Genomic DNA, 13,047 nt, shown 5'->3' with positions numbered 1-13,047 from the left:
AAAAGTTCCAGAAAGATCCAAACTCTGCAAGTTTATTCTTGCAACTGTGTAATCTTACTGAAGGTAAATTACTCTTGAACTAACACCCACCTCTGATGATTTGAGTTAAGGGTGTTTTTTAATATGTTTTTTAAAAACACCTCATTAATATATAAAGATAATTCTAATCAGAGAAAAAAAAAAACAGAAGGAAGAGTGTAGATCCATTCTAAAGTACTTTATTCAAAGACCAAATTTTACTTCAAGGTCAGCTGTATCAACCACAACAAGATACTTCTGCTTATGAGGAAAAATGATAACAAAAGAAAACCCATGCAATACACTCTATGCATAGGAGGTACTTGGATACTCACACCACCTTGGTTACAATCTGGAATAACTTTCTTTCATACAAAAGAGCATTTATTTAATCTACATGAAACAAAACTATCCGAAATCAGTTACCATGTTAAGTCTGCCCCCCGCCCCCCAATCTCATGCTGGACATCATTTCCATATGAAGAGTTACATGAAGGAAACGCAGCTTATCTTTGCTGAGGCCGTTTCATTCCTTCCTTTTCTTTGTACACTGTAGACCAGAATACGGCACTCGACATCTGCACACATTTGGAGCTACGCATTTTCCTCCATGTTGACAAGGTAGTTTACACACGGCTGAAATGAGACACCAGATTCATACTATGTCTTCCATGCAACACAGGTTCATTTTTCTTCTTTGTCTCACTGTACAAGCAGAATTGTTCCCCAGTGACAGCACTGGGACAGTATAAATAAAAGGATAATGGAAGAACTGAAAAGCAATGCCTCTCAATTTATGGCCTCATGGCCTTCACTGGAATACAGTGACAGTATGTCTAGTCTTATTTATGCTCCACTCCCCTTTTAAAACACTAACATTTCTGTTGTTCTTTGAGGGACAGACCATTTTTGAGATGGATGCCACCATGGTAGCGAGGGAAAACAAAAATTCCTGTTGAAACTTTTTCAAGGCAGTTCTTGGATCAAGGCATCCATGACAAAACAATTACACCGCACTAGCTGCTGCTTACGCATTGCCCTTCGGTCCCCTACTTTGCCAGAAGAAGAGTGGCAGAGGGGCACTGAGCAGGCAGAACCTTAGCTTTCCCCTAGCTACACACCAGCAGAGGGGCTGCAATTTGCTTATGAGAGCTGCGTGGAAAGAGGTCAAACTGGATAAAGATCTAGTTAGTTCAGATATAATGACTATTTTTAACGTTAGGGACCTAAACACTTTAACACTATTGATGGTGCAGAGAAGGGAACTCTGCAGTACCAAACATTTTGTGTACCAAACATCTCTACAGCTCCCATGCTTACCTTTCAATATCACCCTCTACCTTGAAACATGGACGAATACAAAGGATAATTATTTTCCTGAAACAAATGGGCACATTAAAGCATTTATTTGTTGACAGTTGCTTGGCAATGTACCGCAGAAGAGCTAGTGCAGTTTATTTGGATTCCCAAGACCATACCAATGATATTTCAAACGCAGAGGACTTAATCCAGAGACCTTGCACCCATGATTCCCTACTCAAAAGTAATGTTTAAATGAGAGTTTTCTCATTCTCCAGATAGCAAATAAAAGCCTTCCTTTTTCTAGTCTCAGGAATGCCTTTAGCATCAGGTCAGCGTTGTTATGGGACACACAGGGCTGCAATGTGAAAAAGAAGCTGCTCTGGGTGGATTAAAGTTTTTAGAAACTTCATTTGCCTTTGTGAACCATTGCTTAGGAAATGCAAGTGGCTGTTTGGCAGGAGTGTCAGCCAGTACTGATCCTGGTTGCAGATGGCTTTTTCCTAGTCTCTTAAGAGCTGATTCTCCCGCACTACCTCCAAAGTGAGAAAGGAGTGTTTTTTCCATATCCCTAGCATTTACTGAAGCCTGTAGCCAGCATCAGTAGCAATAGCGTTTTTGTAAGAGCCATTTTTAGTTCTTTACACAGAGGTCTTGGTTTAGAGAAAATATTTCAGAAAGACTCACAAGACATATCTTATAATGAATTTGGTGACCACCAAAACTTGGATCTGCAACAGTTCTTTGAAGTGGACAGCTCTGTCTTTCTGACCAAACTGACAAGTTATCTACTCCTTACACACACATTTAGGGCCCCCCAGTATGCAGAAGCAGCTCTCATGTACCATTCTAAGATACCTCCCTAGCAGCTTTGTTAGGGCCTGAAGATTTGAAAACTATACTAGCAATTCAAACAAGTACAGAAAGTAATACAAGAAAAAAAAATGTCAAAAGTCATTTACCTAAATGACATGCTCCACCAACCCATCCAGCTGGACAGCTACAAATCCCAGGAGCCACACAAGCTCCATTATTCCGACAACCTTGAGGACAAATTGCTAGAAGGAAAGCATGGACAAACCAGGAGGATTCATAAATCTGATACAAAAGAATCCTGACAGAACAAAATATTCAGGATGATACAAATGAAAATGGAAGAACACTTTTTTTTTTTTTCCCCAAAAGGCCAGATACTCAACTGGTATAATACTAAAAGCATTTCCAGGACCATGACATATAAATTAAAAAAAATAGGCTGTGTTAAAAATTTTGGTTTAAATCTTGACAGACGTACACATTAATGCAAAATAATTTGATACTTTTCTCTCTGCATATGTACCAATAGCGCAGGTCCTCCACTTCTATAGTAATGCAATGACATTTCCGTAGTTATTAGCCCATTAATTCTTTTAAAATACCTTTGTTACTGCAGCTATATTTTTAATCAAAATAAAGTATTTTCATTATTTAAATACACAATGCACTGTGAATGCCACATGCGTTTCCATTTTATCAACCTTATGCCAAAGTAATACAGACATTAAGTGGGAGAAGAGTTTCTTCAAAATTTTCTCCTGGGAGAAAGAGAGGGCTTCGTTTGGTTTAGTGGTTTGTAATTTACTTTTTTTTAAATACACATCACATGCCTAAGAATTGCCTTCTTCAGAACGCAGTGAAAAAACCCGAGACAACTCCAGTATATTATCTGGCAAATTATTTCTGTTTCCACTGATCTCTCATCAGGCTACCTCTTCCCCCCTGCCCTCCTCCTTTTTTATTTATTTATTTATTTTTTTTAAAAACAGGCCTTAGGCACTGTCAGCATTTGAGTTACCTGTGGTACAAACAAAGTATATGAATTTAGACACCCACCTTCTTGGCATCTTGATCCTGTCCAGCCAGAAGCACAAAGGCACTTCACAACTCCATTGACAGAGATGCACTCCCCACCATTCTGACAGCCTCCTTCACAGCTTACTGCAAAAAGAACAGCATACATAGTACATTTCAGGAACAGCGCAAAACTGTAAGTAAGTATCTTTAAATAGCTTTTCTACCATCAACTAATTATTGTATTGCGTCTGCAAAGAATAAAATCTCAATTATTCAGAGCAAGGCACAGTTCCATAGGAGAGAGTGAAGATGACAGAACCATCTCTCTAAACTACCATCTCAAAATGCACTTAAAATTAAACATGTGCTTAAGAGCTTGGTGAGCATTTAGCTTGAGAGTACCAAATGTGGTTATTGCTACAGTTTAAAAAAAAAAAAAAAACAGCAAACTGATTGCTCATAAGTCACACTACAGTAATATGTATGCTAACATACATATTCTTATCAATTTTGCTGAAGCACAGCTGATAAGTATTTAACGTATGGCCAAGGATTCATATCTTTCCTTATCTCACAGTAACTCTGCATAATTTGATGAGGAGAAGGGGATATTACTCTGGCAAATGAGCCTGCAGCTAGAGTCGAGTCGAGTGGTGCTTTCCCAAAGGCAAACTGTCCAAGTCAGCCTCCTCAAACCGTTCGAAGCCTTAAAGCCCTGAAGGCCTCATTAATGACCATTATTTATACCAGATATGTGACTGGCATTGAATGTGGTATGCACCGTCTTTTAAATATGGCATAACCACTGTTCCACAATCAAAAGCATCCTTTCACAAGCATGAATGTTAATGTATTTAACAGCTTCACTTTATGGAAGAGAATCAGCTATTCTTTACCATAATGACAGACCATTGGGATGTCAGCTTGATACATGGGAGACCAAAGTCCAAATTTCTGCTGTACCACAGGCTTCCTGCATGATTTCAGGTAACAGATTTGTGGCACATAGCTGAATGCACAGGGACATGTGAGTTGACTCTAGGATCGCTACAAAAAGCATATCACTAAATGCAGGCTATTTTAGCTGAACTTCTTTTGACAACCAACATGCACACTGATGCACAACTTCTTCAGAGCAGTTTAAATATTTCTTTATATGATATAAGTTGATGTATTTAAAAGCACACTGCACTACACCAAGTTCGCAACTCCAGGCCCCATATGCCACAGTACTCCACCTGAAGGGTGGATACAATCTTACAGGGATAGTATTATAAAAAATACACATAGCATGTGCTCATATGCCGGTCCAAGCCTGGACTACAGCATTATCATAGACTGAATCTTCATTCTGGTGTTCCTGTTCAAATGGTACCTTTCACCTTGTTTCTGATTTGGACACCTTCTCAGAAGGTGAAGTTTCCTCTTATATAGAGGATCCCATCAATCTACATCTTCAGGTGGCTTTTAAGAAATAAATAAATTCTTATGTTGGAAAATGAAGCTGGACCATGCTCCATTTTACCTCATTGCTGTTAACTCTGTCAAAGTCTGCTTGAAACAGTTATTTTCAAATGAATTATACAATGGTACTGTGTTATACAGGAGATAGTCATTAGAAGACACTTCCTCACATTTCTCATTCTTCTTTAACGTTAACAATTTTGGTATCAAAGTATTATCACTGGCATTTGAATTCACACTCTTTGAAACAGTCAAATTAACATCCCAGGGTTATAGTTCAAGCTTCTGCAACCTTAAATAGATGTTACCATATTAGTTACGCTCAGATCGTGTCTTCTTCATAAAACAACAGAAAAAGTTTTATAAAAAAGAAGAAAGCAAAACAAAATAAAGACTCTAGAGAACTGTAGAAGCTACTCAAGTTCCTCCTGCAAGTTCCCATTAGGCTACAAGCCAACCAAACTCTTACAGATATTTCACAGAGGCAAAGAAATAAAGAAAATGCCCACAGAATAAACATCAAGTATAAACCGAGAATCCTGTGAGGTGTGGTTACCTAGTCACTGACCAGAGTTGGAAAAAATGAGTACTTAGCAATAGCTAAAGCCCTTGAAACGTGTTAACAAATTCTTTGTCTCAGCATGGTGATGACTACCTAACTAACTTACAGCGTCTCTTCAAAAAGAAAAATACAGTGCTTTGTTTTTCTTCACTTTTATCCAGATTCTGAGGCTATCCTTTTGCCCCTCAAAATTTGCCCCTCTTTTATCCTAGAACTCAAAGAGCGGTCAGTAGCCTGTTCAGTTCATAATAACGTTAAGTATTTTCTCAGATCATCTTTTCCGATCCATACATATACACAGTAGGCTTCATAAAACCATACAAATTCCTCTTTGTTACTCACCTCCATCATCACCCATTGCCTACCAGCATATATTGCAATTGCAGTGCAATTCGCCATCAATATTGCCATTCTTACAGACACTACATGAAGTTTTGGGCACCTAATGCAGAAATAAGTATCTACAAGTCATCTCATTAAATTATTTATTTAGAAAGTCCTCTCAAATGCTCACAGCAAATTTCAGCTCATATATTCCATCCCGTCCTTCCGCAAGCATTTAGATCCTCCAGGCCATGCTTCTTTTGACAGTAAGGTCAGAGCCAAAGGAATTAAGAACATTATTCCAGGGCCGTTAGATCACGAACTTGAGGGGTCCCAAATATATTCTGTCTGTTTTCAAACTTCCTATCTTTTCTAAACTATCACTTGTTTGGATTTTACTCACCTTTATGACAGTATCTACCCCCATAGCCAGGTGGACATCTGCATTTTCCAGGTCTGAGACACTCCCCATCATTTTTGCATTTTGGATAACAAGTTGCTGCAGGAGAGACAACAAACAAAGCTTGGGTAAACATTGGTGCAGCTTATCAAAACTATTTCTTAACTACATATGATGTGTATTATTTTAGCCTCTCTGAATACTGTATGTCATCACACTTCCCACAATATGACTGTCCTGCCATCCCACATTACCAAACAGGTGGAAGAGTTTCCCTGCATAGACAGCACTCCACCATTTTAAGATTTTAAACATTCAAAACTAGGGGAGATTAAAAAGAAACACAGCTGGACAGCCATTATTTTGATAATTTAAGTCCAGAAATGGCAAAAGTCAGGTAAGAAAAGCAGTAATAAGGAAAGACAAAAAAATTTGACGACTTCAGTGGCAACTCTGCTTCTTAAGATGTAATATCAGACTTAACTCTTTACCGAATTCCTGTATCCCTCTCCAGGCATAAACTACATTCTCATTTCCTCATCTCTTTTTTTAAATCTCTCTAAAAATAAATTAGCACTTCTTTCATCTCCATCCTCTATATTTGCCTCAACTGGCCTTTCAGAGGGCTTTTCTAAAGTGTACAGTGTTTGCTTAGAAACCACCTAAGATAAGTGTGACTTTTATTATAACCACATATATCTGCGAGGAGAAAAGCATCTGTATTCCTCATGGATTATACAGCTCTTTCATTGCTGACAGCTTACATGTGTTGCATAAGGCGCAAATGAAGGCTCCATTTTGCAAAATTCTTGGTAGAGCTGGTCAGACTGCAAATATATCACCTAACATACAGCTCTCCTTCGTACGCATAAGTCATTCCTGAATCAGTCCTGGTTTCTAAGAAAATATTTGTTTATTCACATACAAATTTTAGAAACCAATGCGCTTCAGCAGGACTCATCTGAATTAACTGCAGGTGTGGGATGAGTTCTCCATATCACATTGTTTTATCCTTTGTTTGGATCAGTATGACGTTTGAAATAGAAGGAAGACAGGGGAGAGATCAGCAGTGAGTCACACGCTGGTTTTGCCACCAAATACTTATTGCCATTCTTAAGCTAAGAGAGGATTTTTCGTATCAGTATTTGCAGAGTGACTATCTGCATGCAAATAAAGGACACAGACATTTACGAAAGAGCCATTCAGTACTCCGTTCTGCACAACTGTTTTACTACATACTTTCAATTCACTGGAAATGCCATTGAAGAGCTTTCAGTTTAAGAGAAGTTCTCTTTCTGTGTTATTTCCTATAGTTTTATAAGCTTTTTACCTATTTATGCTAAAAAAATATCAATATGGCAGTGCTACCAGAATACCAATACTCTGTGGAGACACATGTATGGAATAAGAGAGCAGCTCTACAGCTCTAGGTTGAAAACTTAACAATATATTTGACACCACTTGCAAGAAGGAAGCACAGCAAATAGGAAGCGCTGGAGTGAAACAGGAAAGAAAACGAGAACAGCCATGACATCCCAAAAGGTTGGCATGGTGTGCATTATGCAGTACTGGGATCCTAACAATGTTATACCCTTCATTTAAAAAAAAAAAAAAAAAACACTGCTTTTCACAACCACTGGGTCTAACTATTACCATTCGGTTAGTTTCCTGTGCAAAACACAGATTTATAGGAGACAGCTGAAGAAAGACTTTTTATAAGGCAAACACCTTTTAAAATATAGGCATTCCAAAGGGGGGGGGGGGGGCAGGAAAAGGAAGAGACGAATAATGAAAGAATTAAATGTCGTCTTGAAATCCAAAGCCTACAGGCTGCATTTGTTCTCTTATACCCATTTTACTCTTTGCCAAAAATATCTGCAACTCCTCCCAGACTTTTAAGAAGAAGCAAGACTGTCTCCAGTGAATGGGAAGAATCTGATCTGCAACTTCAGAGTGCAAACATCCGGAAGCTCAACTCACTCAAAGAAAGCTTCCACTGAAGCACCGTGAGGTATTTTACAGTACACCTGTGTTCACAGATCTCTTTGGATTGCTCATAGGCAAAACAGTACAGGTCACCTCAGCTACTATACACTCGACTCGCATGTCACTGTGACCCGTTTGAGCAACAAGACAAAGCAGGAAAACTCTTTTCTAAGTAATCCACTCAATTAGATAGAATTAGTCATAGGAAAAAAGTCTCCTCCGAGTCTTTCCTCAGTTATATCCATGTTTTCCAATCCCAGAAACAGTGATAATAGAAGCAAAGTTCTTCCTATTCCAGACCTCAGGTTATTCCAAAACCTGTACTGACCATATTATCAGATCCATGTAGCTTCCAACCACAAAGCTGAACAAGTTTGAAGATCATGCACTTAAAATCAGTGCATACACAACACTGTTCTTCTTTTCTCCAAACTGCCTGCGACTGTAATGAAGTTCACTTCACCTTTTTTAAACTACAGAACAGATCTTCTGCCTTCACTTTTAGCCTTCTAAATAGCCAGAAAACACTAGAGATGATATCACAAGCACCAAGCAAGCTGGCGATCAACAGCAGGCTTTTCAGTTCACCTGGGCTTTTATGCCTCCTGCCAGGAAACTGGGATGTACAAATGGTTATGTGGGTCACTGTAACATCCAGAAAGCAAATGCCTGTATTTTTTTTCATAAGCACGAAATAGTGTGGACAAACAAAAGGTAGAGAAAATAACCTACCCTCTAGGGTAGACCAGTTTCGGTCTTTCCATTAGCACCACTCCCACTAACCCCATCCAGAAATACCGGTGAAGGCTCCCGAGGTGTGAAAAGCAGTCCGCCCTCTAACAGCATCCCACCTTACTCAGGGAAGCTCTCAGACAAGCACACAGAGAGAACGGCAAAAGAGGAGGCTGACGCCGAAACCTTTTCGGCAGACAGCCGCTTACCCCAAGTTCAAACGGTAAAGACCCGACCTGCTGGCAGCGCCGCCATGTCAGGCCTCCGCCTTTACTCACCCAGGTGAGCTTCTCCACAGACGGGCTCTGCGGGCCGGCCACCGCCACCCCGCAACCACGGACCGCCTCCCTCCGCCCACCAACGGCTTCACCGACGGCCGCGGACCTTTCTGGAAGGCTCCCGGCGCTTCCCGCGCCGCCGCCTCTGCGCTGAGGCGACGCCGAGCCCGCCCCGACACCCTCCCGCCTCTCGGAGGGCCGCGCCCGCCACAGCGCTCCGGGGGCAGCCGTTACCGTGCTGGCAGAGCTCGCCCTCGTAGCCCTTGGAGCAGAAGCAGGTGCCGTTGCCGACGCAGAGGCCGCCGTGCTGGCAGCGGGGGCTGCAGACCGCCACGGCCGCGTCGAGACCGAAGGGCAGGGCCGCCCGGCCGCCGCGCCACAGCCCGCACAGCGCCAGCCAGAGCAGCAGGCGCGGCCCCCCGCCGCCGCCGGCCCCCCGCGCCATGGCCCGCGCCTCGCCGGCAGCTCGCCACCCGCCGCGGCCCCCGCTCGCTGCCCTTTCTTCCCCCCCCTCCCCGGCCTTCCCACTCCGCCTCCCTTCTCCTCACCCCCGTTTTAGCGGCCCTCGGGGGCGCCCGGGCGGGCGGGGGTGGGTGGTGGTGATGGCGGGGGGCGGGCAGGGCCGGGCCGGGCCGGGCCGGTGGGGAGGGGGGGCGGGCCGGCCGGCCGGCGGGGAAGCAGCGCTAGGGAGGCTGTGCTGTGGGCCCGTCGAAGTTTTGTTTTTTAAAGGGTCGAAGTTTTGCTTTTTAAAGGCAGGGATATTGAAAGCGTAGCGCTGGCCGCAGAATTTCACCAATGCTAACTTGTTGGGGGTGGGGGGGAGGAAAAAAAGTTATTTTGAGAAAAACACGCGGTCCCAGCGTAAGGAGTGTAATGAGGGGAACGGCTAGGTAGCCGTTTAGCTGCAGTGAACCGTCCGCGGGTCGAGGCAGTGAGTCCCTCTCTGCACAAAATCTCGTCTCTGGACCAGGCCCTGCTTCTGCTGACCTGCTTTCCACCTATCTTTGCAGTGACATCGGTAGATCTTACCTGTGACTCACCATTTTAACTGACCTCCCCGTCTTTGTGATCTTTGCAGATCTCTACTTTTCTATTCCCTTCGATTTAAAGTCACTATAAGAATCAGCTGTGAATATTGTGACACAGTATTTGAAAGGCGATTTGAGGAGGAGGAGTGAAGTATTATACCGCTTGTAATCCACGCTAAATAGTAGCACTAAGCAGGATGCTCTCATTGCTGCTTCACAAATGGGAAAACGGAAAGAGGGCGAGTTTCGTGCTGCCTCCTCGCCCAGTATGCCCTCTCTGGGAACGCGCATTTTGAATGAAACTGTATGGCAAATAAAAGAGCAATGCACTTTGGTTCAAATGTGAAGATATCTTCCGCTGCAAGAACACAAAAAAAGGTTATCATAAAACCTTTTCCCCTCATTATATCCCATCTTTCATGAGCAATTTCAAATGACAATTTGAAATAGCTCCCAGAGCAAGCTTACACTTTCAGTGCCAAGACTGAGCCCAAGGAAATTTTTTCAACTGAGTTTTATTGAATAATATTGATAAAAGAATAGTAAAGACACACTTGCACAGATTATCTACAGAAGAGTGAAATACACTTCATGCTACTTGCAAAACTAGAAGAAAAATTAACGAAATAGCAAGATTTGACTTGGAACTAGTTTTCCAAGTGGCATGAAACAAATCTTAATTTGTTGTCTAGATTAAGCAGTAGCATGATCTGATAACTGAATTAACTTTAACTGGAAATTAAAATTTGCTTAGTTGCTTGAAAGACTAAAAGGCAAAAAATATTTTTTCTGCCTGAAAACTAGCTTTGATCCCCTTTTTTACCTGCACAGTGTAGAACATACAGTTCCTAGAGGGATTAAAATACAGGGTAAATCTGTTACTATTAATGAAAGGGTACTGTTCGGCTTCCTGTAAAGATTAAGGTACATGTAATATAATCTTTGCAAGACTGTGTTTTGCCTTTCAGGGAGGAAGGTAACATCTTAATCATCACATTATGTCATAGGATTAAGCAAGAAAATTTGGAAGTGCAATGCTAAGTAATTATCTAACATGGGCACAATTCTCCTCTTCCTTGTACCTAAGCAACCATAGCAGAAACTTTTATATGATACCAATACAGTTACATTAATCCTGTGGAACCGCAAGTTGCACATATCCTTTCGTGTGGTATCGATGATGTAAAAAACCAGTAATTTACTTTCTTGCGCATAATTCATCATAGACCATACATTTGCTATCTAGAATAAAAACATCCAAGCCCTGTTCATATTGGAGTTCCAGCTGTGGTAAAGAGAACAGGTCTCCTATTTTCATATCCAGTATTCACTCTTGCAAGCACAAAGGTAATTGAACTGTGCAGTAAGAGCACTCTTGGTAGAACTGCTTGCTAGGGATGCGTTGGGGAATAAATTCTCTCCACAAGGAACCGCTTGGTTTGTGCCAGCCCTACAAAGAGCAAAAGGAGAGCAAAAGAGAACAGACAAACTGTGTATGGGCTATATTGTTCTCAGGGTACACCATAATTTTACAGTTCCTTGATTTCTGCCAATAATTTTGACAATATTGAGTTCTTTACTGAATTATTTTTCTTTTTGTTATTATTGCTTTTTTCCTCTATGTGACAATTTAATGTATAAGTATATCTTTCTGATATTAATGCCTTGCAATAATTCATTCATACAGAATTCCTTTCAGGTTTTAATGGCTATTCTTCCGTATTCATGTAGAGAGTCTGCTTTTTAACTGTCTATTACTACTGCCTATTCAGCCCCATGTGCCATCTTTCCTGTTCCCAAAAAGATGACTTCTGGTGCCTCAGGTTAATTAAGAGCTGATTTATTTTATTTTATTTTATTTTATTTTATTTTATTTTATTTTATTTTATTACTACTCTCCAGGTTTCCTTTGAGGATCTTAAGTAATACAAAAGAAAATAATCAGAGTTTGAAATATGGCAAGTATCCCTTCAGTGGAGCTAATTAAATGCAAAGACTGTATTAAATAAGCTTACCCAGGTGTTTCATTGAATAAAATAAATTTGTTTAAACATTATCTTCTGTAGAAGGGATTAGGCTGCTTCACCATCGTTGTGCATCTAGATCCATCTCAGGGCTTATCAAATTTGCTGAGTGCACGTCTGCATTTTAAAGGGTTTGTGTCGTGTTAACAGAGGTTCCCACTGAAAACAGAAATGCTTCTGTGCATCAAAGATGTCTTAAAAGCGCATTCTGATAAAAAAGAGGACAGTCAATGGATATTGCTAAGTAAAGAGTTAAAGACAGAGAAAGAAAATCCTCATTCATTCATTTAGGTGCAAATTGCTGTATTTTAGTGTCAAACTAAAAACAAAGCAGTTTTAGAACAGGCTGATCACTTACCTATTCAAACAGTAGGGGAAGGAGTATCAACATCCTTCTGTTAAACTGGCTATCTGTATCATACATAGCAATATTTAATAGCTTCTTGATGGCACTGCTCTCCGTTCTGGAGAAGGTGACGGGGGAGAGGTGAAAACTGAGTTTAGACAACTTGGCAATATATTGTGGAAATAAGGATGGTCGCCTGGAATTTGGTATTCTGCTCTACATAAGGCAGAGCAAGTACAAGGACAGGGCTCTCCCGCAGCTTCATGGCGGTACCCCGCTTCTGGCTTACTGACTGATCCTGCAGTGTGTGTTTGTATTTCATTACAGCGTGAAAAATATTCAAGAAATACAGTCTTAGAACTTCACATGTTGCAGGATTTTAATATTTCGCCAGCCGTAATGCAGCACAGCCTGCTCTCAAAAGTACTGACTTGTAAGAAGATGGTAAACCTAGAAAGCAGGGTAGAAGGTTTTAACAGGGTGCTTGCGCGGTGGTGATGCACACAAATCTACTAAAATGGCATTAGCTCATTCATCGAGTAGATGTACTGGCGTGAGAGGTGATATTAGGAGTATATTGTACAGCTAACTTCCCTCCTAGCACTGTGCAGTATTATGGGCAATTCAAAGCATTGACTCAATTGTAGCTGCACTGTTACAGCTGGACCCGGTGCTGAACTTAACTGCATCTAACCAAATGGCCGTCATCCAGAGCTGACATTTTGTTTATCAATGCGGCATCACAATTACTGT

At 41.2% G+C, this 13,047-nt stretch overlaps 1 protein-coding gene across 1 annotated transcript; it reads right to left on the bottom strand.

Annotated features, from left to right (window-relative positions):
* Nucleotides 1-202: 202 nt before the first annotated feature.
* On the bottom strand, nucleotides 203-9,341 carry LOC104147915 (wnt inhibitory factor 1). The gene is made up of 5 exons (XM_068934985.1): nucleotides 9,131-9,341; nucleotides 5,904-5,999; nucleotides 3,190-3,294; nucleotides 2,280-2,375; nucleotides 203-654 (listed from the first exon to the last, which is right to left on the bottom strand). The coding sequence occupies exons 1-5, from the start codon at nucleotides 9,339-9,341 to the stop codon at nucleotides 545-547; spliced, it is 618 nt and encodes a 205-aa protein (XP_068791086.1). The 3' UTR covers nucleotides 203-544.
* Between the last annotated feature and the right edge of the window lie 3,706 nt (nucleotides 9,342-13,047).

Source organism: Struthio camelus, chromosome 2 (assembly GCF_040807025.1).
Source record: "Struthio camelus isolate bStrCam1 chromosome 2, bStrCam1.hap1, whole genome shotgun sequence".
Taxonomy (NCBI): domain Eukaryota; kingdom Metazoa; phylum Chordata; class Aves; order Struthioniformes; family Struthionidae; genus Struthio; species Struthio camelus.
This window is presented reverse-complemented; position numbering and strand designations above follow the sequence as displayed.